Below are 27,430 nucleotides of genomic sequence, written 5' to 3'. Positions count from 1 at the left end.
CCTGACTCCTGCCTTCAGCCCAGCCCAGCTCCAGCTAGTGTGGCCTTTGGGGGAGTGAGCCAAAGGTGGAAGACTCTGTTCCTTCCTCTATATAAATCTGCATTTCAAGTAAAAATAAGTAAATCCTTAAAAAAGAAAAAGTAAACTGAGCCTAGACCCTCCCTTTCCCTCTGCTTCCTGCACGCACGCCAGCCAAGGCTTACTTTCTGCACTTTGGGCCTCCCCAGGAGCTGAATCAGGGCCCCTGCCCTCAACCACCAGAGTTTACACTTCAAGCCAAATAAGACTTTTCTTCAGAAAGCTAAGATGATACCGGTCCCCTTAGCCATCTCTGCTGAGCCTCGTCCAGGCCCAGCAGCACGTCCAGGGGCACACCCTGCCCAGTCCTGAGACAAACATCCCTGCGGCAGCTCAGCACCCTCCCCAGCCACTGCCTGGAATGTTCCATTCACCAGGGCTGAGCAGAGAAGACTGAAGGATGAGCTGTCAAAGGTCATAGTCAAAGGACACTGGGAAGTCGGGGCTCACAGGTCTAGGTCCTAGGCCCAAAGGTCACAGTGCAGAAGGCTGGAGAGCCCAGACTGGAAACAACTGTTTGTGTGCTCCCAACTCCATGGGGCTCGGGCCAGGGGGCGGCAGGTTAAGCCACTGCTTGCAGCATCGGCATCCCATACAGGATGCTCCACTTCCAATCCAGCTCCCAGCTAATGCGCTCAGGAAAGCAGAGGAAGGCAGCCCAAGTGCTGGGGTTCCTGCACCCGCGTGGGAGACCTGGGTGGATTTCCAGGATCTAGGCTCTGGCTTGGCCCGTCCCTGGCTGTTACGGTCATTGGGAAGGTGAACCAGCAGGTGGACTATCTCTCTTTGCCATTCTTTGTCATTCTCTCTAATAAGTAAATCTTAAAAAAAAAAAAGGAAATTTAAACGCTGAAAGCCCATGCTCCCTTCTGCCCTGGGCCACTGACCCCTGCAGTCAGAACTGCGTGTGACTCATACCCACTCGTACTTACTGATGTCCCGTGATATTCATACTGCTCGTAGTCGAAGAGGATGTCTCTCCTGGAATGACACACAGCAAGGGTCTTCAGCAGCAGGCAACAGCCCAGGAAGTCAAACACTGGGGAAGATGCTGCATTCGGGGGCCGGTGAGATGGCTCAATTGCCTAATCTTCCACCTGCAAGCCCCAGCATCCCATATGGACACCAGTTCATGTCCTGGTGGACAGACTCACCTCCGGGCCTCCCATTCTCTCCGCTGCCTCCTCTTCGTAGTTCGCTCTATTATCTCCTGCGACAGGGACAGAGAACAGAAGGATGACAAACACTCCAGAAATTATCCCCACAGCCCAAGAAAGCTCCAGCTGGGCAGAACCTGAGGGAGAACACACATCATTCACATGTCCTAGGTGCACCTGCTCCTGGAAAAGGAGCTGAAACCAAGGACAGCCAGAACCTCTGCTGGCCGCCGCTGAGGGACACTGCAGACAGGAGGAGTGGTCCTGCCACTGGCATTGCCAGCCTCCCATACAGGTGTCAAGTTCAAGTCCTAACTGTTCCACTTCCAATCCAGCTCCCTGCTAATGGACCTGAGAGTGCTTGGGCCTCTGCCACCCTTGTAGGAAAATCTGACCGAGTTCCAGGCTGCTGGTTTTGACCTGGGCCAGCCCTGACCATGTGGTCATCTGGGAAGTGAACCGGCAGATGAAAGATATCTATTTCTCCCTTTCTTAACTTTGCCTTTCAAATAATTACTTTTTTAAAGGAACAAGCAGAAGATGAACAGTGTAAGCTAGAAGTATATAACTGACATTTCCAGAACACTCTATCAATAACATACTACATCCCCCTTTTTCTGAGTGATCGTAATTTCCAGTTTTTTTTTATTTAAAGATTTATTTATTTTTATTGGAAAGTCAGATATACAAAGAGGCGGAAAGACAGAGAGGAAGATCTTCCATCCGATGATTCATTCTCCAAGTGGCCACAATGGCTGGAGCTGTGCTGATCTGAAGCCAGAAGCCAGGAGCTTGGGTCTACCAGATCGGTACAGGATCCCAAGGCTTTGGGCCGTCCTTGACTGCCTTCCCAGGCCACAAGCAGGTAGCTGGTTGGGAACCAGAACATAAACCAGTACCCATATGGGATCACAGCGGATACAAGACAAGGACTTTAGCCGCTAGGCTACTGCATCAGGCCTGTAATTTTTCGTTTTATATTTAGTTTGTATTTTTTTACTTTGACTTTTGTTACCCCTGAGTTCACCGTCAGTACAGAAATAAGTGACATCTATATAATTCTATGCAAGTATGAAATACACATAGAATGTGTCTCACTGCAAAGCGCATCAAGCTCCTTGGAGGAAAACTGAACTATTTACATATGCAACAACCTGGATGAATCACCTGGGGATTTACCATGCGTGAAGAAAAGCCAATTCCATTTTCCACCTGCATAACATCATTGAAATGACAAAACTGGAAAAATCGAGATCTTTAGTGGTTGCTAGGAGCTCGGGAAGGAAGCTGGGTGTGGCTAGAAAATGGGGACAAGAGCTATCCTATGCAGAAAGGCCGACTCTCTCAGTGTCAATGTTCTGATGAGATGATACTGTGTTGCCACTGCAGGAAACCAGCAAAGTATCTAAGTGATATATATATGTATATATACTGCCATGAAGGAGCCCTTGGCATGCATGGAACAGTTCTCTTATGATGGCAGGGGTGGCGACAGATTTTGTTTGTCCATCTCATCCAGCTGCATAGCCGGTGTGGAAATGAAGCTCCATGAAATTTTACGAAGAACGCCTCCACAGTTTGAGATTTCTGGGACCCTCTCCGCACCCACACAGTGCATGGTGGAGTCCTGTCCCTTCTGCCTGTGGCTAGAGCACGCCCCGAGGACCCCCAGGATGGCCAGAGGAGTCAAAGACAGCCGTCCCGTGGGGACTGGACCGTTCATGCTGCGAGCCACAGCTGCCGTGTGCAAAGGAGAGACCTCGCCTGGGGTCGTAGTCCTGGCTCTCTCATTGGTCGCTTCACTTCCCACTTTCTCCCAACAGCCGGGACTGGGCCAGGCCGAAGCCAGAAGCCAGAAGCCAGAAGCCAGAAGCCAGAAGCCAGGTCTCATGTGTGATGGGCAGGGACACAAACACTCGAGCTTTCAGCTGCTGCCTCCCCGGGATCCACTTCACCTGGAAGCTGGAGTGAAGAAGCGGAGCTGGGAATCAAACCCAAGCACTCCAACGTGGGGTGCAGGGGCCTTAGCCGCTAGGCCAAAGGCCTACCCCAAAAAAAGCTTCCAGGTTGCACACCCAAGGATCAGCAGAGGGCACAGCTGCTACACCGGGAATTCTTTTTCTTTTCTTTTATTATTATTATTTTTGTACACTGGGAATTCTAAACGCTGGAATAAACACAGCCCTGGCAATAGAGGAAAAACCACCTCCTGCTCCTAACTGCATCTAACAGAAGCCTTAGCACTGGACAAGCCCCCTCTACTGGACAAGCTGAGTTCCTACAGCTTCTCTGATTCCACAGTGAGGAATGCTGGAGGGGAATGGAAAAGAGGAGGCTTGTGCTATTTTATTGTTTATTCCTATATCTATTTCTATATGTTTATTGTTTATAGCTATTTCTACATGTTTATTCTTTTTCTATAGCCCTTAAAAAATGCACTCTGATATACAGGGTTAAGCAATAGCCTGCAACGCTGGCATGCCGTATGGGCACAGATTTGAAGACTCTTCCGCACTTCAGTCCACTTCCTTCGCTGTGCCAGGAAAAGCAGCGGAGGATGCCTCAAGAGCTTCGACTCCTTCAGCCGCGTGGGAGACCCAGAAGAAGCTCCTGGCTCCTGGCTCCAGACCAGCCCAGATCTGGCTATTGCAGCCATTTGGGGAGTGAATCTTCATATAGAAGACCTTTATAACTGCCTTTCAGATAAGGCACGGTAGCCTAGTAGCTCAGGGCGGTAGTCTAGTGGCTGAAGTCCTCGTCTTGCACACGCTGGGATCCCATATGGACGCCGGTTCTAATCCCACCAGCCCCGCTTTCCATCCAGCTCCCTGCTAACGGTCTGGGAAAGCAGTAGAGGACGGCCTAAAGCCTTGGGACCCTGTAACCGTGTGGGAGACCCGGAAGAAGCTACTGGCTCCAGGTTTCGGACTGGCTCAGTTCTGACCACTGCATCCACTTGGAGAGTGAACCAACGGATGGAAGATCTTTCTATCTCTCCTTCTCTCTGTAAATCTGACGGTCCAATAAAAATAATTTTTTTTTAATGCCTGCTACTTAGCTGCTAGGGTTTGGATGCCAGTTTGGGTACTGAAAGAACCCCAAAAGCCGATGTGTTAAAGATCTGATTCCCCAAGTTCTTAAATTCATGACATGAAAAGGGCCGATACTTAATCCAATTATGGTGGCTGAGGGAAGGCCATCTTAGGAAGTGACCAGGTTGGACTGGGTTATTAGAGTGGAGACCCCAGGAATAAAATTGGTAGCCTTGCCTGAGACTACACAGACACAGACGCACGTTCCTTTCGCCAAGGGGCACTGACTGCCAGCAGGAAAGCTGTTGCTAGAGGCAGAAGCAAGTGGGAGACATACCAAGTGGGGGGGCTTGGAGTGAAGACCTCCAAAACTATGAACCCAAACAACCCTACCGCCCTAAGTCGGGGATCCTGTGTAGCGGGGATCCCCCACCAGCCGGAACGTCACTGCAGTCAGCGGAACCCTACCACAGAAACAAGGAAACCACAGCTCAGAGGGCTCCAGCCACCTGTCAGGGGCCACACTGCGAAGGGGCAGCAGAGTCTAAGGTAAGGTCAGCAGCTGCACCTGCCAGACTCCCAGCAGGCACCATGGCTGACCTCTGACCTCGGGATGTCAGCAGAGGCTCCACCCACCTCCTCTAAGCGCAAGCGCTTTCCAGAAGGTTCTTCTGCCCCTTGGTCGTCGCTGTCCTCCCCCGAGTGCTCCTCATCCTCTTCATCATCCCTAAAGATTTCCTCGTAGGCGGGCACTTCGAGGTCATCATCTTGCTTAATGAGCAACTTGATCTGTGTGAGAAAAAAAAAGCAATCGAGTCGCAAGCCTTTTCGCCTCCAAGCGCTCTGCAGCCTCCTGCTGAAGAAGCCACCCTCCTCAGGTGTGGGCTTGTTCCCCTCACTGCTCAGTGAGGTGCTGGGCTCACACCCTACGGCTGGCATCGATGAAGACAATCGAAGCAGCCTTTGAAGAAGCATCTAGAATCCCAACTCATAGTGTGCCCTCTGACCTGGAGATTGTGCCGTTGGCTCCCCGAAGGTTCCCATGCTGGAAGCTTAATTTCTAGCCTGGTGCTTGGGTGGTGGGAGCCTAGTGGATGCTATCTAGGCCTTGGGGGGGTTCCGCCCCTCACAGACAGGTCAGGTCTCACGAGAACAGATGAGTTCTCGCGAGAAGAGGTTATTCCTGTGGGAGCTGGGCTTTCTAGGCGCTCTCTCTGGCTTCCTATTCCACCACAGGGCACCTCTCTCTCTCTCTATCACACGTGTTTCTGCCACTGGGATGCCACACACCCTGGGCCTCACCAGAGCTCGGCAGATGTCAGTGTTGCCCTCTGGCAGAAGTTTCCAGAACTGTGCCCCAAGACCTCTTTTCTTCATAAAGGACCCAACTTTGGAGGGAGGGGGAGGGGGGTCTTAAAAAAAAATAAAGGGACCCAGCCTGAACTATTGTATTACAGTCACAGAAAAAAAAAAAAAAATGAACCGAGAGAAGCTGGAACGCAGTAAGTGAACACAGCTGCTTCTGGAAGCCACGGCAGGTTGGTGTCTCTTGCAGAAGCTCCTCCTGTGAGCCTGGCAGGGCCAGGCATGCAGGGGTGGGAGAAGACGGAGGCATAGAATGCTGGGGGGGCACTGCTCGGGGCTAGGGTGGGCATGCTCACGGCTCAGGGCTTCCAAGAAGTGCAGTCCTTTTAAAGGCTCCAGGGCAAGCAAATTCTAGAAGTGGATCCCAAGCATCTCCAAGGACAAGGTGCCTTATCTGTCAGCTCCGATAGGAAAGGCCAAACTTTGGGGTTCAGCTTGCTCCCCCTTGGAGAACCGGCCTCGGAGGGCTGGGTAGAAGAGGGTATGGAGCAGCAAGGGGCATGGGCGGGTAGAGGGGGAGCGAACTGGAGAGGGGAGAGGCCCCTAGAAGGCCTCAGTACCTGGGTGTCATTGTACACGTTGATGACATTGATAGGTCTGTGGCTGTCACACACGAAGAATACAGAGTGTTCGTCTGGCTGCAGGATATCCAGCAGGTCTGCGTTGGCGCCGCAGTTTATAAGGATAAAATAACGGAACTGAAAGAAAGACGGCAGTGCCCAAGTTACTCTCCAAGTAAACAGCGAGGAGGCCCCCGGCCCCGGCCACCCTCAGCCCGAGGCTCGCGCTGACAAGTTCAAAAAGATCTTGATCATACAGTGGTACATCGAGCGTCTGTTCCTTATGCACACTGAATTGGCCCAGGCCCCTCATGACAACAGGAACCCTAGGCAGAGATGTCACCCCTGCCAACACGGTTCCAGAGACTCCAGGGATGCTGGTCCACGCTCCCCAGCCCCCCAGCCCCACGCTGTGAGGCCCACTGTGTCCCAGCTGACGTAAAAGTAGCAGAGATCCTAGCTGTTAGCTTTTACCCACAAACCCAAGCTGCCGACAGATCAAGAGAGCCACGTGAGAAGTCTGTATTTCAGCGAGAATCATAGCGTGGGTTAGGGAGAAGATGAGAGCAGGGCAGAAAGGAGGGGGGGTGGACAAAGAATAGAGCAGAGAGAGAGACGGAAGAGCACAGCACAGGAAAGAAGAAAGAACCAAGGGGAGAGGCATCTTTTCCGGCCTTGGGGTAGGGAGATAGGGAGTGCAGGGTCAGGGAGTGGCAGATGTGGCCCTAGGTAGATACCAGGGATGGGATAAAAGCCTCAGGAGACTGGTGCAGTGCACAGTTTAAACTTGAAGGTCAGTAGGCTTAATTAGGCAACTGGACTTTAAGGGGGTTGAGATCTAGGAGGTTTACGGTAGTGCTGTGCAACCAGGTATTCAAGGGGACGAGACCTAGGGGGTTTAAGGCAGCACTAGGTAAACAGGCCTTGAGGCATTCAATGTGGCAGAGTCCAGGATGGTGGGGTTAGTCTTAGGGTCACTATTTGAGTCACTCTTTATACTAACTGTTTTATTCCAGGGGCCAGGACCCAGCACGGTAGCCTAGCGGCTAAAGTCCTCGCCTAGCACATACAGGGATCCCATATGGGTGCCGGTTCCAATCCCAGCAGGCCCCACTTCCCACCCTTGCCTGCTTGTGGCCTGGGAAAGCAGTAGAGGATGGCTCAAGTCCTTGGGACCCTACACCTACGCAGGAGACCGGATGAAAGCTCCTGGCTTCAGATGGGCCCAGCTTTGACCATTGCAGACCCAACAGATGGAAGGTGTTTCTCTCTCCTGCTTTTATATACGTTTTTAAATTCCAAAGAGAACAGAGTAACGTTTGGCTCAGTGGTTAAGAAGCCAATATCCTATGTCAAGGTAGCCGGGTTTGACTCCCGGCTCTGGCATCCAACTCCAGGTTCCCGAGAACACGGACCCTGGGATGCAGTGGCGGAGGACGCAGCTTGAGGGTCCAGCTTCTAGCTGCCAATCAGCATTGCCCATTGTGGGCGTCTGGGACGTAAACCAGGGAAACGAAGCTCTGTCTAATAAATAAATCCATCCCAGAAGAAGTTATATGCCTGGATTTCAAGCTGGAACATGGGACGGATTCTTGTGTAGAGATAACAAGACAGTAGTTGATTTATTTATTTGCTACAAAGAGAGGAAGAGACAGAAATCCTCCATCCACAGGTTCGTTCCCCAAATGTCCTCAACAGGACCGAGCCAGGCTGTTTCTTCCAGGTGCCAGAAACTGCAACCTTCCCTCCAGTGACGGGGCTGGAGCACCTGCTGCCTTCCCAGGTGAGAAAGTAGGAAACGGCATCAGAAGCAGAAGCGTCATGGGCTGTCGGCATGCCAAGCAGTGGCTTAACGCACTGTGCCACAAATGGCAAACCCCTCGCCATCAGATTTCCACCCAACAACTTCCTAACCTTTGGCACCTAGTCATTCCAAAGTGTTTCCTGCGTACCTGTTCTTTATGCTCAAGAAAGGCAGTTTCGAGTTCTTGCCACCCAGAAACCGGGACCAGCGTGTACTGTACGTGATCGCACTGGAAAAGGGCCTGCAGAGAGAATTTCAAAGCCGACCTTATTTACAACAGCCGCCAAGTGACCTTGACACACGTCAAAACAAAGCTAAAACAAAGGATGGAATGACCCCAAGTGAGTGAAGCTTTCCCGGCAGAAGCCAGGGGTGGGGCAGGTTCTGGTAACTTTGTTGCTGGTAGCTTTGTTGCAACTCCAGAAACAAAAACAAACAAAAAAAAATTGAACCAAAACAAAGAAACAAAAAATTTAATCACAAATAGTTTTTTTTTTTTTTTCAAAGTAAAATGCTGGGAGTAAAGCTGATCATATTTGCAGGTCTTCTAACAGGTTGCTAACCCAAAAGCTGAGAAGCTCAATGTCAATGTCAAGGACTTCCCTCACAGATCAGCAGGCTCCCCTGAGGCCACCACTGCCCCCCTCAGCTGTCAGATTCCCCTCAGGCCACCACAGTTTTGTCTCCCACCCAGGCTATTGCAAACACTTGAACTCGTCTACACCGGCGGTTCCTCCGCTTCACCTCCCGCCAGCCAGCCCCACTCTTCCCCTCCCCTCCCCAGCCCACCCAGGCCCCCAGAGCTCACCTGAAGGATCTTGCAAGCGCACAGAGCATCCACGTCCGAGGCCACAAAGAGCAGGACCCTCTGCCGGGGAGGGGGAAGGGCGGGCGGGCTAAGCGCGGCGATCGGAACCCCCGGCCACCCCTGGACCACCACCACCTCCCCGCCACACACGACCTTCCGCCCCCCACGCGCGCCAAGGCCCCGGCTGTGAGGTCCGCGCTCCGCGGGGGATCGGTCACCTGGCTCTGGACCAGCTCATAGAACTCCCTGCGGAAATCGGACACAAACATAGCCACGGCCGCCGGACACCCCGCGCTCCAGTGGGACACCACGAGCCCCGCCTCCAGTCAAGACTCCCGCCAAATCGCGGCTCTTCCCATTGGCCCAGAGCCCCCAACCAATGGCTTTCCGAGTCCCAGCCCTTCCTCCGTTGCGATTGGTCAGCAGCTCCGCCGCTCACACCTAGAAAGGTCCGGCCCATTCTCCCAGCTGGCAAGCCACGTCAACTCGGAGGCCGGACGCAAACATTGTGCCCTGATTTACCCAGAAACCCCGGCGTTCAGTAGACATCTTTACTTCGGGAAGGGAAGCTTACGATTTCCCACCGGGAAGTCCAGAAAACATTTCACATCTAATCATACATGAAATTTAGTTAGACATTAATTGAGGCCGGCAGTTGTGCTTACAGTACCATGTGGATCCAGTTCAAAGTCAGATGTGTAGCTTACTTCCGCCCGAATCTTCCCTGGCTGAGGCAAAGGCCAAGAAGTGTGGCTGCATTCTGGGTAATGTAGTCAATAACGAGAATGGGCTATACCAAATTCGCTAGGAGGGGTGTAATGCTAAAACTTAATTTTAAAAGATTAAAATGTACCTTAGGAGGAGACATATGCTAGTGAAGAGCATTTTTCCTATTTACGTTTAGTACGTCTCCCATGACCTTTACCTGGCTTTACCCCGTTTGCAGCAGATTCCTGGCCTCGGCGTGTCCCCCCCACTCCGGGTCCCAGGTTCGGCGCTTCCGGTAGGCGTCCGGGATCCTTCCGGGGCGTCCGGGCTTCGGTGAGGCGGCGGCTACAGACGGTCAAACTGTCGGCTGGTTTCCATCGCTCGGTTCTCTGGGAGCAGCGGCGTCGGCGAAGCGGGGTTCATCATGGTGAGTGAGCGGCGCGGGGCGGCGGGCGGGACGCGCCGCGCGAGGCCGGGGCCCGGCGGGGAGGGCCGGGGGCGGAGATGCCGAGTCACCGGAGCGGGCCTGCGGGCGCCCACGGCTGCACCCGGCGGTGGGCCGCGAACCCGGGGTCCCCCGGCAGAGCAGCGGGGCTGTGCCCGACGCCCCCTTCCCCCGGCGTCGCGCTTTCGGGGGTGCTGAGACCCCGGGCAGCTGTGCAGTGCTCACAGCCGGTCCTCGCGGGGTGACAGTCCGAGGAATGGTCAATGTAGCAGGGTCAGGTCGCTTGCGCTTCTAAGGGGGTTCCTCCTACAGACCCTGGGTATCGGGTCAGAGTGCCTGGCGTTGAACTAAGCTATCAGTGGTGTAAAGAAGAGATACAGGAGCCCGGAGAGGTAGCCTAGTGGCTAAAACCTTGCCTTGCAAGAGCTGGGGTCCCATATGGCTCCGTGTCCTGTCCCGGCTCCCCCGCTTCCCATCCAGCTCCCTGTTTGTGGCCTGGGAAAGCAGTCAAGCAGGGCTCAAAGACTTGGGATCCTACCCCTCGTTGGAGACCCGGAAAAGGTTTCTGGCTCCTGGCTTCGGATCGGCTCTGCTTTAGCCGTTGCGGCCGCTTTGGGGAGTGAATCATTGGACAGAAGATCTTCCTCTTTGTTTCTGCTTCTCTCTGTAAATCTGACTTTGCAATAAAAATTTTAAAAATAAATCTTTAGAGATTAAAAAAAAGGGAAGACAAGAGCAGCGGGTCCCTGCTCAGGCTCATGGATAAACTGAAGGGAGGTTATTCACAATATAAAAATGGCTTTATTTGAAAGTCATAATAATAACAGAGAGATGGAGAGAAACAGATCTTCCATCCACTGAAGGCACAGGTTTTAAATACCTCTTTAAATTTATTTTTATTAGACAGGCAGATTTAGGAAGAGAAGGAGAGACAGAAAGATCTTCCGTCAGTTTGGCTCACTCCCCAAGTAACCACAAAGGCTGGAACTGAGCCAATCCAAGGCAGGCACCTCTTCCAGGTCTCCCATGCAGGTGCAGGGTCCCAAGGCTTTGGGCCGTCCTCGACTGCTTTCCCAGGCTACAAGCAGGGAGCTGTATCGGAAGGGGAGCATCCAGGACGCAAACTGGCATGCACCTGCATGGGATCCCAGTGCGTGCGAGAAGAGGATTTAGCCCCTGAGCCATCACACGGGGCCCTGCTGAGTCCCATTCCCTCAGGTGACTGCTCCACTCGTGGTTCGCTGACCTGTCCAGAGCATCTGGGTGGCCGCCACCTTCCCCCGCTGGGAGCGCAAGTGTGCAGATGGCTGCTCTAGATGCTGCTTTCTGTGCTTGTGAAAACATAGCTTTGTAGGGGCCTAGCAGGGTGCGTGTGAGTGCAAGTTGGAATCTGGAGCCGTGGCAGGACTGGACGAAGGCCACTGGGAGTGGGTGACTGTCCCGACCAGTGGTGTAGCCACTACACCAGCCACCTGCGCTTTTATTCTCTTCAGCACTGTCGTAATTCCCATACGCTCGGACTCCACCTTGATGTGCGTGTGCCAGGTTGGCAAAGCTTCCCTGGAGTCCGTAGCTCAGTTTTTCTCCTGATGTGACTTTGCTTGTTGACCTGTGGAGCGCAACCCGTGTACCTGCTGTGTGCTGGGAGAGCACGCTGGACAGGCTCGAGGCCCAGTCCTGGGGCAGCCAGGCAGTGTTCCTGGAGAAAGGGCAGGAGGCCTGAGGAAGGCACCTGTGCGTCTTCCTCTTCACGGCCTGGCTGCCTGTCAGGCCACGTGCCACTCTGCCCCTCTGCTCAGCGTCTCTTATGGAGCATTCCCGGGGACAGTGCTGTGGCATAGCAGTGCCAACATCTTGTCCGGTCCAAGTTTTGGCTGCTCCACTTCCAGTCCCGCTCCCGTTGTACAGATCCATCACTCTCTCCCGTGCCTGGGAAAGCAACAGATAACTCAAGTCCTTGGGCCCTGCACCCGTGTGGGAGGCCTGGAAGAAGCTCCTGACCTCGCTCTAGCCATCTGGGGAGTAAACCTAGGAGTGAAAGATCTGCCTTTCAAATGTTTTGTGATATAGCCCAGTAGATAACAGGCACTTAATAAAGAGATGTTTTTAGGAGCGGGTGATTTTCCAAGTAGAGAACTAGCCCAGCAGGTGCAAGGCAGGTTTGGGAGCCTGTGGGACTGTTGGTCACTAGTTCACACACAGTGTGCTAGGGATCCTAAGGTCAGGAGGCAGACGGCAAGGGGTGAAGGGCAGGCTTGGCGTGGCCAGGAAGACCCCACCAGATGAATCTGTAGAGACTAAACTCGGGGGCGAGGCTGGGCCCCGCAACCAGGAGGCGAGGTTCCCAGGCCATTGTGGTTGATCTTCAGTGACGTTTGGCGACACCGACGCTGACCCTGAGGGTTGCCTGCGCTCGCGTCCGCGCGAAGCACAGTCCCAGCGTCCTGTCGTAACATCAGCCTTCCCTTTTCTCCTCCTAGTTCTCGTTCAACATGTTCGACCACCCGATTCCCCGTGTCTTCCAAAACCGCTTTTCCACACAGTACCGCTGCTTCTCCGTCTCCATGTTCGCCGGGCCGAATGACAGGTCAGATGTGGAGAAAGGCGGGAAGAGTATGTGCTCGTTTCTATTTTGACTACCATAACCTCTCCTGTCCCGCGTCTAAATGCTTGTCAGCCTTCCCCAGGCCTCACCACACCCTCGGGGACCAGAACAGCGCCTGTGGGAGAGCGTGACTCTTCCCCGGGGCTGGCATGGTGGGGGGGTGGGCTGCGGCTGCGGGGTCCCCACTTCAGCTCCCCAAAATAAATGAGGCCAAGAAGATGCTTCCTGAAAGATGATTATAAAATTCTGACTACCCTTAAATTCCACTTAAAAACGTTGTTTGCAAAGACAGAACAGAAACCACATCTTGCCTTGGTCTGTCCTTGTTTGTTTGTTTATTTATTAATATCTCTTAAATGTTCTTTTTTACAGTAATTATGCCGCCCTCGGCCCTGGATCAACTCAGTAAGTATTTTCCGGGTGACTTGACAAGTCTTAGGTCATGTCATGGATAGCAGGAGTCAACCTAGGCTCCCCGAACATCAGGCCCAGACACCCTGTTTCCCCTTCTGACCAGGAACTTACCCCGGAGAGCACCTGTTTGACAGGGAGGCCTGAGCCCAGGGCACCCAGGGTGGAGAGAGGGTGTGCTTGTGGCCAGGGTGCAGGCCAGGTCACAGAACCCTGAGTGCCTCAGCTTCCCTGTGGGTGGCCTTTAACATGATGGCAGGGGACCCCAAATGCTTTGTGCTGCGCCTGCATAGGCGCCCCAGCTTTTCTTCTAAGGGAAAACATGATCTGACGCCAAGAGGATGACCCCAGCAGCAGGTTCCTCCCACATTTATTTTGTTTTTTTAAAGACTTGTTTACTGGAAAGTCAGATTTACATAGAAATGGAGAGATAAAGAGAAAGATCTTCCATCCACTGGTTCACTCCCCTAAGTGGCCACAATGGTCAGAACTGAACCAGTCTGAAGCCAGGAACCAGGTCTTCCAGGTCTCCCATGCAGGTGCAGGGTCCCAGGCTGCAAGCAGGGAGCTGGATGGGAAGCGGGGTGACTGGGTCACGAACTGGTGCCCGTTAGGAACCCAGTGCCTGCAAAGCAAGGACTTCAGCCATTAGGCTACTGTGCCAGGCCCCAATGTCACCTTTTCTAACCAGGGCCATCTATAGTGCCACTGGATGTGTGTGTGTGTGTGTAAGAGAGAGAGAGAGAGAGAGAGAGAACAACCCCAGCCCATCTGGCCCCAGCCACAAGGAAATTGGGGTTACCTTGAGTCAGCACCAGCCATGGCCATACCCAGCAAAGTGGACAGTATCTGGCGGGGTTCCCTGTCATCAACAGACCTGATATAGAGGCAGGAACAGGCCCCAGGAAGGCCTTTTGGGATAAGCTTACCTAGGAGCTGGGCATTGTTTGTGAGCCTTGGCCAAGTGCCCAGGAGAAAGCCAGGCAGGCTTGGGTCACTGACCAACAAGATTCAGATCCTGAGTTGATCGAGCCCTTAAAACGGTGGAAACCACTGCAGGGCATTCTGACTTATAAGATAACGGGGTTGGAGGAAGGGAGGGGATACAGAAGGCTGGTGGAACCCCCAGGGCGCTCCTGTCTGGTACAAGAAGAAGTTTGGGGGTCCCTGGAAGGAGCCATCTGGGGCCCTTGGCTGGAGCCCATCTAGCTGCACCACCAGTGAGCATCCTGCAGATGGGGCTGTGGTCCTGAGCATCAGCAGCCCTGGGAGGTGCACTTGTCTGGCTAGTCCTCCCCTGGAGCTTGCTGCCCCAGCTCTTGGGCTCTCCTTGGTGGGGAGGGCCCAGATAGGGCCTGCTTTAGGTCCTAAAGCTCGGTGGGAATTCTGCTGAGCCTGCTAGTCTTCACCTCCAGCAGCCGTAGTGGTCCAGTTCCCAGCCTGAAGCCAGTGACTTGGCTGTGTGTCCCAGAACTGAAGTCAGGCTGGGTGACCCTGAGCACGTGACATAACTTGTGGGCTTGGTTTCCCCATAGATGAAAAGGGGCAATGTTGGGACCTGCCTGATGGCCTGGAACATCCATACCATCCATGCTTTCTCAGACTCCTCCCCAGTGTCTGGGGTCTCTGGGATTGCTGGCAAGCTTCTCCCTAGGATCTGCTGACTCCCACCCTCTGAGCACCTCTCCCTGTGTGGGGAGCCTGCCGAATCAATAGCAAATGCTGGGCTCTGGCACTAGATCCTCCTGGGCGGTGGCCCGGCCCAGCCTCCCTCCCCAGTGCCAGGTCTGTCTCATGCAGCTGCCAGCCCTCACCATGCCTAGGCTGCCTACCCTGCCTGAGAGTCTCTCCCTGGCCCAGCGGCTCTGCCCTACCTGGGGGCTCCCTCCCCACAGCATCTGCTACATCGGGGTGCACCTGTGTTCTTTCTCACCTTTGTCATAGAAACCTCTTAAGGAGAGGATTTTGTCCAGCACGTGGCATATAAATTGCCTATGAATGAGTGAATGAATGTGTCACTTTGAAGAGTAGCGCTTTGAGGTGATCGCACATCAGTGCCAGTGACTGTGTTATAGGGTCATCAGGTATCCCCAGGCTGCTGTGTGGGCCACATGCTGTGCTGTGCCCCGCCATTACGCAGGTGATGCCTCCAGGGACTCGGGGGGCATGCTGGGTGGTGGGAAGCTCTTTCCAGGGAGGGCACTGGGAGAGCAAGTGTCTCTCCCTTCCTGGGAGCCGGACCTCAATGCCTGTGTCCTGTGTAGGCCGACTTAACATCACCTACCCCATGCTGTTCAAACTGACCAACAAGAACTCAGACCGGATGACGCACTGTGGCGTGCTGGAATTTGTGGCCGATGAGGGCATCTGCTACCTGCCCCACTGGGTGAGTGGGCCTGCCGCGGTCTCGAGAGGCTCTCTCCTCGCCTGCTCCTGCTGTGCTGCGTGGGTGTGCGCGCCCTCGCACTCCCCCTCTGGGGGCACAGGTCGTGTCCTGTTCATCAATAGTGCACCTGCTCACAGAGGCCTCTCTGGGCAGTTGAAGCACAGGCAGGGGCTCCTCCCCAGTCCCCTCTGCACCCGCACAGGCCCCCTCTGGCAGCTCACCTGTAGAGGTGAAGGGCGTGGGCCCTGGGAGAATGTCATAGCTCAAAGATTCTCCTGGACCTCGTAGAGCTGGGGGGCTGCGAGCTGCTTTGGGTGAGAACACGGAATGAAGCCCCGTCTGTAAGGTGCATCACGACTACCAGGATGCCACTGGGTGGGCTGCGAGGCCCCCTGTGTCTGCTGGACCCCCAGGGTGTGTGAGCAGAGACCTGGTCTTGGCCCGAGACAGCTCCGTCCACCTTGAGCCCCAGCTCCTCCACAGGCAGCCAGCCAGGCCTTCCCCTGCTGAGAAGCCTCTATTCCTGCTTGAGCCTCTCCTGAGTGCCCACCGTGCTGTGTGTGCTCTGCTGGGCTGGAGTGGAGTGCCATCTCTACTGCTGACCTCCTTGCCACCCTCAGGGCTCTTCCGGCAGGTTGGTTCTCCCTCCCAAGCCCTGGCCTGGCCCTGTCTCCTGCCCCTGCTGTTCACACTGCATGGCTATGTCCTGCTTCTGGCCAGGCTTCCCTCAGGCCTGCGTGGACTTCACAGCCCCTCGTGCTGACACTCAGCCGCCTTCTACTCACTGCCAGAGACGTCTCCCTAAGGGGCTGGGTGCTCAGCCTGCAGCAGATCCACTTTGATCAACCTGCTGCACCTACCCAAGGCATCCGGCAGGCAGACCGCCCTCTGTTCCTGTCATGTCTGGAATGCCGCGGTCCTTTCCATGCAAGTGTGTTAGGACATCTGTAGGCTCCTCTGGTTCCTCCCCTAACTGCAGCAGGAGGTGATGCCCCCTGGCATCTCAGGCAAGCCAGGGTGGGAGGGACAAGGGGGACAGGACTCTGGGGAAGAGAGGAAATGGACCATGGTGACCCCTGTTGGTCATCACCATGGTCATCAGGACCAGGCGTGCAAAGCACACTTGCACCATTCTCCCTATGTGGATGCCTGACATTCTCTTGAAGAAGGTTTATGACAAGAGAAGCAAATTGACCCTGAGCTGGGTTTTGGCCCCCTGCAGTGGACCCTCAGGTCCCCACAGGCTCTCTCCACCTCTCTGTCTTGCTCTTCACCAGGGGTTTCACGGAGGCAAGACTTAAGAGTTCTCACTGTCACTTCCTTTATAACCCTCTCCAGCAGGCCTCAGCCTGCCTCACAAGCAGTCCTGTTTGATCCCGGCCCCTTGTAGGTTGCTCTCCATTCAGGGCCTCCTGGAGCTAGCACCCAAGCCGGCCAAAGGCAGCAGGCTACAGCCCCAGGGACATCCCTTCTCTCACTCCTGACGTCACATCACAGTGGACTCGGCTGCTGCTTCCCAGCAGTCCAGGTGTCCCTTTGGTCTGCTTACTGCGCTGGCCGGCCGGCCGGCCATGGCCTATAGACTGCCTGGTTCCCAGGAGCCTCAGGCAGCCTTGTTCATGGTTCCAGATGATGCAGAACCTGCTGCTGGAGGAAGGAGGCTTGGTCCAGGTGGAGAGCGTCAACCTGCAAGTGGCCACCTACTCCAAGTTCCAGCCACAGAGCCCCGACTTCCTGGACATCACCAACCCGAAAGCAGTGTATCCTTTTGAAATGAGAGGGCCACTAGGCAAAGGAGGGGTGTGCTGCCATGAAAGATAAGCTTTAAAAGATTAATTTATTTCTATTGGAAAGACTGATAAGACCTAGGGAGAAAGGGAGAGATAGATTCTCCACCACTGGTTCACTCCCCAAGTGGCTGCAGCATTCGGGGCTGTGCCAGTCCGAAGCCAGGAGCCAGGAGCTGCTTCTAGGTCTCCCACATGGATGTAGAATCCCAATCGGGCTGGCCTCCACTGCTTTCCCAGGCTACAAGCAGGGAGCCGGATGGAAAGCAGAGTAATTGGAACAAAAACTGGCATCCATATGGGATCCCGGCACTTGAAAGATGAAGAGTTTACCATTGAGCCATCACACCAGGCTCAGAGCTGCCTTTTCATGTAAAATCTGCGAACTGAAAAGGACCACATGTTTTGTGTATGCACATGAATAGGCTGCCCCCGTATGAACACTACCAGTGCCCATATGGCTTGCCCGTGCTTGAAGGGGGAGGATTAGACAGTAGAGCTATTGCACTAGCCCCATGGGTTTCTGTTTTTAAAGTTTCTTTGAAAGGCAAAGTTGCAGAGACAGACGGACCTTCCATCTGCTGGTTCACTCCATAAATGGCCGCAGTGAACAGGACTGGGCCAAGCCGCAACCAGGAGCCAGGGCTGCTTCTGGTCTCCCACATGGGTGCAGAGGCCCATGCACTTGGGCTGTCCCCTGCTGCTTTCCCAAGCACCTCAGCAGGGAGCTGAATTTGAAATAGTGTAGCTAGGACTGAAACCAGTACCTATATGGGATGAAGGGCTCTCATTCCATCTTCTGTGCTCCACAGGATTTTTTTTTCCATGCAGTTGTATTGAGGCCTAATTTACACATTAACACACGTGCCTAGTCCTGTTTGATAAGCATGTTCACCCGTGCCATGGTTTTCATGAGTTTTGTGAAGTTTCCACCTTGCCTTGGCATTAGGTGTGTGTATAAACAATGCTCCCATCTTGTACTAGGGGTGCGTGTGTGTGCGTGTGTGCGCGTGTGTGTGTGTGAGTGTGTGCGTGTGTGTGCGTGTGTGTGTGTGTGTGTGTGTGATGTTCCCATCTTGCTTGGCTTCTTGACACTGGGTATCCAGTTTGGAAAACGCGCTCAGGAACTTTGCCTGTCTGACCACCGGGGACGTCATTGCCATCAACTATAATGAGAAGGTAAGCCTGGCTTGCACCCAGCAAGAGCCACTGCCATGTCCTTTCTGGTGTGGGTTGGGGCTTTTGTATGAGCAAGGATCCTGAGCCCTTAGCCCCTCGTTACTGCCTTGTAGTCTGAGTTAAGGCCTCCTTGGGCCTGGGTCCCCGACCTTGTGATTCCTGCCTGTGCTATGGCAGTGTGTTCGGTGTTTCTTGTAAACTGTCTTCCAGTTTCCCTCTTGGCAGCCTCCATCTGTGACCCGCTCCTGCTGTGACCTAGTACCTGTCCCAGCAGCAACAAGCCCCAGCGCTGACTGGGTAAATATGTCACAGCCACTCAGTGACACATAGCCCCACTGGGCCCTCTTGGGGTTTCTTTCATGATGGAACTCTCCAGATCTGTGTAAAATGATTGCAAAAGCGAGATGCGGTCAAGGTGCAGAGAAGGAAGCTGTGAAGGTGGAGGACAACGTCCAGGGGCCGCCTCTGCCTTCTTTACCCTCCTTTGCAGGCCTCAGGTCAGCCCAGACACAGCAGCTTTGCTGTTGGCCACACGGTGTCCCCTTGTGTAACTCTGATTTGTTCATGTGGGGCAGAGAAAAATCATTCAACTGATCTATGCATAGGCATTTGGCAACGTTGGAGTGAGCACCTTAGGACTTTTCTTTCTGAGGACTCAACTGTTAATTTACAATAAATGCCTGGCAGGGAACTTCTGACTTCCACCCTCTTCCCACAGATCTACGAGCTGCGGGTGATGGAGACCAAACCTGACAAGGCTGTGTCCATCATCGAGTGTGACATGAATGTAAGTGACTGTCCAGTTTCAGGGAGCATGAGCCCTGAGAAGGCAGGCGGTTGGTGACACCTGCCAACTAGGGCCCGCAGAGGGTGTCACACAACCCCTGGGACCACTTGGGTGAGGAGGAGGCCAGCAACCTGGTGGCTGTGGTAGGGTCTACCCCCCCAGGGCTCAGCCTGGAACTGCCGGAAGGGTGAATGAACTGTTCAGATCGCGGGAGGCCCTCCCAGCTTCCTGAACGGGGCTGGAGTACCCCTCGCCTGTGGACTTCAGAGCCTTCCTGGAAAATGGAACTGAAAGATCAGCTAGTTTCAGTGCAGAAGTATTTGAAATACATGCATATGAGGGAGCTGCAAAAAAATGGATATTATGAAAAATGATGGATTCTAGACTGAGAGAGATCTTCCATCCGCTGGTTTCCTCTCCAAGAGCTAGGCCAGGTTGAAGACAGGAGCCTCGCACTCCATCCTGATCACCCCGTGGGTGGCAGGGACCCAAGTCCCTGGACCATCGTCTCCCGCTGTCCCAGGCGCATTAGCAGGGAGTTAGGTCAGAAGCAGAGCAGCCGGGACTTGAAGCAGCACTCTAATATGGGATGTCAGCCTTCCAGGCATTGGCTTAATCTGCTGTGCCATGGCACCTGCCCCTTTATCTTTATTGAAAAGGCAGATATACAGAGAGGAGGAGAGACAGAGAGGAAGATTTTCCATGCGATGATTCACTCCCCAAGTGGCCACAATGGCCAGAGCTGAGTCAGTCTGAAGCCAGGAGCCAGGAACCTTCTCCAGGTCTCCACGTGGGTGCAGAGTCCCAAAGCTTTGGACCACCCTCCACTGCTTTCCCAGGCCACAAGCAGGGAGCTGGATGGGAAGCGAGGCTGCTGGGATTAGAACCAGTGCCCATACGAGATGCTGTCGCATTCAAGGCAAGAACCTTAACCACTACGCTATCACGCTGGGCCCCACTAGCCGAAATTTATTAGTGGTATCAAGCTTTTAAAGACTGGGGATGACATAGGATAAGGGAGGAGGTATTGAGGAGCTTACATAGTTCCCATAAGCCTGTGTATGGAACCCATCAGTTGATTCCACACCTTTGAAAGTGTCTGTTTTGTATATCCAATCAACTGTTCCCATTCAGATGGTGTCCAATCAATTGTTCTCATACAAATGATGTCCCATCAGTTGTCCTACACACACACACAGTGCATGGGTCCCTGCCACCCACATGGGAGACTAGGGTGTAGTTTCTGGCTCCTTGCTTCAGCCTAGCACAGATTTCGTTGAGGCCAACTGGGTAGTGAATCATTTGGTTGAAGAACTTTCTGTGCCTCCCCCTCCTTCTCAGTTTCTCCTTTTCTGGTACTCTGCCTTTAAAATAAATTAATTTTAGGGGTCAGTGCTGTAAGTTCAAGCCACTGTCTATAACATTGGCATTCTGCATGGTTGCCGGTTTCGTCTTGCTCGGCTTCTGATCCAGCTCCCTGTCAGTGGCCTTGGAAAAGCATCAGGAAAACATAGGAGACTTGGAATAAGTCCCTGGCTTGTGCCACGCCACGCCCAGGCTGTGGCAGCTATTTAAGAAGTGAACCGGAAGATGGAAGACCTCTTTCTCTCTCTCTCTCTCTGCCATAATGCTTTTCAAATAAATAAATAAGTCTTTAAAAACCAAAACAAACGAGAAATCCAAATAGGGTCGTGTTGCAAAGATTTTACTTTTCATCTTGGCAACCTAGGTGGACTTCGATGCTCCTCTGGGCTACAAAGAACCCGAGAGACAGGTGCAGCACGAGGAGTCAACAGTGAGTGACTTCAGCGACGCGGCCCCCGCCCCCCCCTCCGCACCCTGCACGCTTCCTGGTTTGGGTTCTGGGACTGCTCTGAGTTGTCCAGCTTTCTCCAGGCCTGTTCTGGGGGGTGGAGATGGGAGACAAGCGATATGGGATGGCCCGGTGTTGGGGTGCAGGCAGCAGTAGACACGGAGGCTCAGGGAGGGGCTTGGCAGGCCTCTTGGGAAGCTCACCCCGGGTCCCTGTCTCCCCAACAGGAAGGCGAGCCTGAGCACAGCAGCTACACTGGAGAGCTGGGCTTCCGCGTGAGTACTGGACCCCGTCACCTTGTCTGCTGGTCCCCACCAGGCCCTCTGCTGCCTCCACCCCAGGCATCCTCTGATGCTGGGCCATCAGCAGGGGCTGAAGCCTGCCGTCTGCTTAGTTACCAAACCCCTTTACACCCACTTTCTCCTGGAGTGCTCCCAAACAGCCCTATAAGGTGGTGCTCAGTTCTTCCTTCCCCAGATGTCTCCCCTACCATCACCAGGCACACACGTGTCCTTTCCTCAGGTTCACCACTGTCCTGTTTCCCTTTGCCTGTCCCATTTGAAGGCGAGTATAGTCAGAAACAGCCGCCTGGCCAAGCTTGCTGGTGACCAGGTGGCAGGGGCTCAGCTATGAGTACTCTGTACTTGCTAGCAAGTAGCAGCTGGCCAAGAGAAAGCTGAGCAGGAGTCAGACACATCAGAGGCCGACAGGCCAGCTCCTGCAGAGGCCGACAGGCCCATGAATGCATCCATGGCTGCCAGCCAGCCAGAGGGACCTCCTCAGCTCAGCCTGTGCAGGGCAGGTGGAGAGCGCTCAGCAGTCAGCCCCAAGCACCTGGGGAAGGAAGAAGAGGAGGCAGCCCCCAGCTTGCATCCCTGCAGCTGTCTCAGCACAGGGCACTTGGGTGTCAATCCGGGGGCTCAGCACCTGACCCTGTGACTTGCCTTCCTAGGCCTTCTCCGGCTCTGGGAACAGACTGGATGGAAAGAAGAAAGGGGTGGAGCCCAGCCCCTCCCCACTCAAGCCTGGAGACATTAAAAGGTGAGTCTGTCCTGGCTCTGCTCCTGGTCGGGGAGCCATGCTGTCATGTAGGGAAGGTCCGTGCCAGCCACTCCCCCGGGCAAGGGCAGCCTCGCTCTAGCTCCTGTGACAAGCCCCAATGGGGTGGACTCAGCCGCCTCCTGTTCCCGATTGGAGGGAGAGTCCCTGTGGGGTCCCAGCACCCTCCCAGCAGATCCCTCCCCTGGCAGCCATCACAGCATAGACAATAAGAAATGGGGTTCCTACTGAGTCTCCAGGGGGGAGTGTAGCCTTTTCAGACCTCCCGTTATGTCCCTGTGACCCTAGAGTCTGCAGTGGCCTGCCCTACACTCAGTGTGTAAGCCAAACCTGAAATCTGTACTTCCCTCCGGTCTCCCTGCTGGGAGGGTGCTGCAGTGGGATGGGTCCCCAAGGAGACGCTGTCCTTCCTGCTGGCCTCGCCCTTGACCGTCAGAATCACCGTGCGTCCTCTCCTGCCTCTGAAATGAGCGTATCTCCTTCTCTGTCATTACAGGGGAATTCCCAATTACGAATTTAAACTTGGTAAGATCACTTTCATCAGAAACTCACGTCCACTGGTCAAAAAGGTTGAAGAGGTGAGTTTGTTTCGTGGGTAGTGAGAAGCAGTATTTGCTGACAGTGACTGGGGGTGGGGGAACCTTACCATTCTTAATGGCATTGTTCCCATCATAACTACCCCCATTTCCCATTTCCAAGACCCGCCAGCCCCCGTGGCCTGCTTTTCCTGTAGAGCCTGTGTGGGCATGTGCAGGCTTTGCCACCAAACAGCAGGGTGGCTCCTGTGGGTCACATTCTGTTTGCTCAGTTGTGCCAAGGTCAAGGGCTCTTTGGGAAGCCCTCTGCAGCACTAGCGGCAGGGGAGGCCTGCGCAGCAGCAGGTATGGGTGGGCCAGGCCTGGTAGTTAGCCCTTACACCCTGGCTCCTCCGTCAAGTGCTTTCCAGGCTTGCAGCAGCTAGAAACAGGCTTCTCACAGTGTCTGGCTCAGCCCCAGGCTCACCCATTGCCCGAGTGTAGATTTACTAAAGTGACGGTGACACCAGCAGGCCAGATGTGTTTTATCCACGCATAAACCCTACAAGAGTACTTATTAAACATGGAAGTTAGACACACATGCAGCTCCCTAGCCTCAAACCCAGTAAAGCTGAGGCAAAAGAGGAGGTGGGTGCAGCAAGATTTCAGAGGCTTCACGGCAGAAAATGGTGCGAAAACGTGCGCAACAGACTTGGGAAGCCACATCCTCTGGCGGCGTGCAAGCATGCGCTCTGGAAAGACAGGACGGAAAGTCTTATCAGAAAGCAGTTAGCGTTCCGTCCCCTCCCGGCCACTGCCCCACTAGGCCTGGACCTCCACCTGCCTCAGCCCAGGAGAAGGCGGCACGGAAGGCCTCCTAGACGGGGGACCTTGACTGGTCAGTCAACAAGATGCAGGTTAGGGAGTGGCACTGTGTGTCCTCAAGGTCGGTGTATGTGGGACCCAGAGCCTGGGCCCTGGCAGCCAGGCCTGCTCAGTGTAGTCTCCGAGTTCATTTATGCTGCACTAGGCTGGGCAGCTGTAAAGGAAGGAGGCCTGTTTGCCCAGGCTTCTGTGAGGGCCTCTGCATGCACAGCATCACGTGCCAGGAGCATGACGCAGGAGAGAGAGCAGCGAGTGGCACATATCGCAGGAGGAGGCAAGAAGGCAAGCTGAGAAAGCTGGACTCTCCACAGCAACCCTCGGGCCCTAACCCCCCACCTAGAGTCCGCCCTGAAGGCCTTCCAAGAGCAGCAGTGACCGACTCACCTCCCACACCTCCCCAAAGTTCCATCACCTCTCAGTTCTGTCATGTTGGGGACCACCGCTGAAAACAAGCCCCATCCAGGCTGCAGCACAGCTGGAGGCTGGGCAAGTTGGGTCTGATCAGCCTGAAAGGCCCAAAGCTGATGATAAGCAGCAGCATAGACACAGGCAGAAGAAGGTGCCCAGTCCTCACACGCGCACAGTAAGAGCTGCTGCAAAGAGGGACCAGAGACCTCACCTGGGAAACAGCTGCTTCAGAGCACCGATTGGAAGGGCCCACTGGGCTCTAGCCAGGGAAGGGCGATGGCGCCACCCAGAGGCCAGGAGGAGACATCCATGCAGGACACACAGGAAGCTGAAAGATCGCCAAGCCCACAACCTTAGAATGGGGCTGGATCTTTTTGTAGAGAAAGAATCCTGTTTGGAAGGCAGAGATATGTTCCATCTGCTGGTTCACTCCAAAGGCCTCCAGTGGCAAGGACAGGCCTAGCCAGAGCCTGCAGCTTAATCTGGGTCTCCAAGTGGCTAGCAAGGACCTAGTCACTCGAGCCATCGCCCAGTATATCCGAGGGTGCATATTGTCAGGAAATCAAAATCAGGACTAGAGGTGAACTTAAACCTAGGCACCCCAACATGGGGTGTGGGTATTCCAAGCAATGTCTAAACCCACTGAGCAGATAACATGAGCGTTTGCCTGCTGTGATCCAGCGAACGGAAAATAACCTTGACCTAGCTTTTTGATAATAGTTGCGGGAAAGGCAACTCTCTGGCCATCGCTCACGTTCGTGGTTGTCACCACAGAAACTGAACCGCCCCTGGGAGGTACCCAGTGCTTGTGGGAAACAACAGGATGCTTGTCCTGTGTGTGGAGAGTAACCAGATTATGCCCCATACTGTCCAGCAAGGAAGCTGAGGGAAGTACCTGCTCTTCCCAAACGTTGAGATAAAATGAGCCCTTTTCTTGCCAGCAACGGCACAGCAGCCTGGAGTATTCCTGAAGCTGGTTAGTCTTGGTTAGGGCCAGGACACCTTTCTTCTGCCAGGGGCCACGTGGGTATTTACAGCATTTTTCGCAGGGCCATTATCAGCCCAGAAATGAGTCAGCTACGGATTGGCTGCATTCTGATCTTGCCACAGGATGGTGCCATGGCAGGGCCAGACTCAGTGATTTCATGCAGGCTGGCAGAGCTGCACCCCTGCTGTCCAGTTTTTTTGTTTTTGTTTTTTCTTATCATTCAGAGATTTTTTAAAAAGATTTATTTATTTTTATTGGAAAGGCAGATATACAGAGAGGAGGAGAGATAGAGAGGAAGATCTTCCACCCAATGTAACCGCAACAGTCGGTGCTGTGCCGATCAGAAGCCAGGAGCCAGGAGCTCTTCCAGGTCTCCCACACAGGTGCAGGGTCCCAAGGCTTTGTGCCATCCTCAACTGCTTTCCCAGGCCACAAACAGAGAACTGGATGGGAAACGGAGATGCAAGGACATGAACTGGCACCCAAATGGGATGCTGTCACATTCAAGGCGAGGGCCATAGCCACTAGGCCACCACACCAGGCCCACTGCCTAGTTTTTTGTTTTTTATGTTTTGTTTTTGTTTTGTTTTTGTTTTTGTTTTTTTAACCTTTTTAGGACCAGTTAGAAGCATGGCAGACCTTAGGCTGCAAGCATGCAATTGAAAATGCTGCAACGTGTTAATTGCAACAGCAATTAAGGCACTACTTGAGATGCCCACCTCCTATACTGGAGTGCCTGGGTTTAAGTAATGGCTCTGGCTTACAATTCCAGCTTCCTTTTAGTACGCACCCCGGAAGCAGTGAGAGGTGACTCAGGTTCTTAGACCCACCTTGGAGACCTGCATTGAATTCCAGACTCCTGGCTTTGGCCTCACTCAGTTGTAGCTATTGAGGGCATTTAGGCAATGAACTAGTAGATGGGCATTGGGTGTGGTGTAGTGGGTTAAGTCACTGCTTGCAACACCAACGTCCATATCCCGGTGCCTGTTCAATTCCTGTGATCTAGCTCCCTGCTAGTGTGCTTGTAAAGGCAGCGAGTGATGGCCCAAACATTTGTGGGAAAACAGGGTGGAATTCCTAGCTACTGCCGCTGGGCTGGGCTGGCCTGGTCCAGCCACTGTGACCATTTGGGGCATGAACCACCAGATGAAAGATTGTCTCTCTCTCTCTCTCTCCCTGCTTTTCGTGTGTGTGTGTGTGTTCACATACGTACATTCCAAAGGCTGCTGACAATACTGTCACACAAAACAGTGCATCTTCTACCATGGAACAGTCTCATTATTTCCAGGTTTACAGTATGTTTGTTTATATATACTATATATAAACAGCACATATATTATATATGTATTACAGTATGTTTGTTTATATATTATATATGTATACATAATATATATACACACACATGCATTGGCTTCAGAATCAAGTGTGAAGACAGCTTATATAAGCATGTGCAGAAAAGTAACTGGAAATATTATCTTTGTGTGGCAGTGCCAGGTGACTGTGGGGTATAATTCATGTTTTTTTACATAGAGCATGATTATTCTGTGAAAGGATATACATCTCTTCCCCAGCTTACAATGGTTCAACTTGGTAATGGTGGAAAAGCAATAGATACCCCAGTCTGAATTCAGGATGTGGATCTTTTCCTGGGTTAGTGCCATGTGGGACAGGAGCCGGTGGCTGTGCTAGGCAGTGGGAAGATCCCAGCTTCCGGTCAGCTCCACGGTCACAGCGGGGTCAGCAGGGTCAGCAGACGCCGAGGTGCACTGTGCTGCATTTGCCAGGTCAGGGGGACAACAACGCCGTCGCTTTACGGGTGTTGTCAGGATAGGATGGCTGTGATGGCTGGGCCCCTTGGAAGCTGAGGAGCATCTGATACTGCTCTAGGTTCACCTCTCCAGGCAGGACATGATGGTGTTTATGTTTGTAGTTGGAAGTTAGGAGAACGGAAGGCTGGTACATGAGTCACGTGATAGCATCCGGGAGTTTGTAACAGAGCATTTGATCTTCACACCTAGGATGAAGCCGGCGGCCGATTCATCGCTTTCTCTGGAGAAGGACAGTCACTGCGCAAAAAAGGAAGAAAGCCATAAATTGGGACTTTGGTGGCTGCTTTGAAAATAAAAGAAACCCTGGCAACATACTGGCTTTTAGTTACTGGCTTGGACAGGGACGGGGCTGCTCCACTGGGCTTCTTAAGGTTTGTTCCCCAAGATGTTCAGATCCGCCGGGACGTTGAGCGGCTGGATGCATAGTTGTGAGCTTGACTTTGGAAAAGAGAACGGGCTGCTGGAGTTGCAGAATTGCTGTGGACAGCCACCTCCTTTCTGCCTTTTGTTGCTAGCCTTGCGAGGGGACAGGGCCTCTCAGAGAGCAGAGGCCACCCCCCCCCCCCCATTTGTGACAAAACCAGCAAAGAGGATGGAACTGCTCTAACTGGAGAGGCTTTCTCCTTTATTTCTCCTTTTCCCAGGTTGATTACGTCCGCATTGCCTTTGACCTAGAAAAAAAAATGGTTTCAATAAAAACAGTTGTTCATAAATGATAGCTGTCACATTACTCTGGCTGCAATTTAAGTATCTGAGAATTTTCCTGTTTTTATTTTACATGTTGATTTTTTTTTTTTTCCTGAACATGCCACTTGGCAGAA

The 27,430-nt window shown here is 53.5% G+C and overlaps 2 protein-coding genes across 2 annotated transcripts in view; one reads left to right on the top strand and one right to left on the bottom strand.

Annotated features, from left to right (window-relative positions):
- The window catches only part of CDC45 (cell division cycle 45), a 28,034-nt gene extending 18,895 nt beyond the window's left edge, over positions 1-9,139 (bottom strand). The window contains exons 1-7 of the mRNA XM_041003516.1: positions 9,023-9,139; positions 8,805-8,864; positions 8,145-8,237; positions 6,193-6,330; positions 4,904-5,056; positions 1,233-1,288; positions 1,011-1,059 (exon numbers count right to left, since the gene is read on the bottom strand). Of these exons, the coding sequence (XP_040859450.1) occupies positions 1,011-1,059; positions 1,233-1,288; positions 4,904-5,056; positions 6,193-6,330; positions 8,145-8,237; positions 8,805-8,864; positions 9,023-9,073 (600 nt within the window). The 5' untranslated portion in view covers positions 9,074-9,139. The remainder of the gene's footprint in view (positions 1-1,010; positions 1,060-1,232; positions 1,289-4,903; positions 5,057-6,192; positions 6,331-8,144; positions 8,238-8,804; positions 8,865-9,022) is intronic.
- A 678-nt stretch (positions 9,140-9,817) lies between these two features.
- UFD1 (ubiquitin recognition factor in ER associated degradation 1) lies at positions 9,818-26,919 on the top strand. Its single transcript, XM_041003716.1, has 12 exons — positions 9,818-9,939; positions 12,438-12,570; positions 12,935-12,967; positions 15,238-15,359; positions 16,989-17,119; positions 18,253-18,325; positions 19,044-19,112; positions 20,842-20,907; positions 21,153-21,200; positions 21,878-21,966; positions 22,481-22,562; positions 26,799-26,919. The coding sequence occupies exons 1-12, from the start codon at positions 9,937-9,939 to the stop codon at positions 26,871-26,873; spliced, it is 924 nt and encodes a 307-aa protein (XP_040859650.1). The 5' UTR covers positions 9,818-9,936; the 3' UTR covers positions 26,874-26,919.
- The last annotated feature ends 511 nt before the right edge of the window (positions 26,920-27,430 follow it).

This window comes from Ochotona curzoniae, unplaced genomic scaffold, assembly GCF_017591425.1.
Source record: "Ochotona curzoniae isolate NIBS_2020 unplaced genomic scaffold, NIBS_Ocur_1.0 scaffold_274, whole genome shotgun sequence".
Classification (NCBI taxonomy): domain Eukaryota; kingdom Metazoa; phylum Chordata; class Mammalia; order Lagomorpha; family Ochotonidae; genus Ochotona; species Ochotona curzoniae.
This window is presented reverse-complemented; position numbering and strand designations above follow the sequence as displayed.

Coding starts and splice junctions, on each gene's coding strand:
- UFD1 (XM_041003716.1), top strand. Junction 15,360..16,988: donor TCTGCTACCTGCCCCACTGG/GTGAGTGGGCCT, acceptor TCATGGTTCCAG/ATGATGCAGAACCTGCTGCT. Junction 18,326..19,043: donor CCATCAACTATAATGAGAAG/GTAAGCCTGGCT, acceptor CTCTTCCCACAG/ATCTACGAGCTGCGGGTGAT.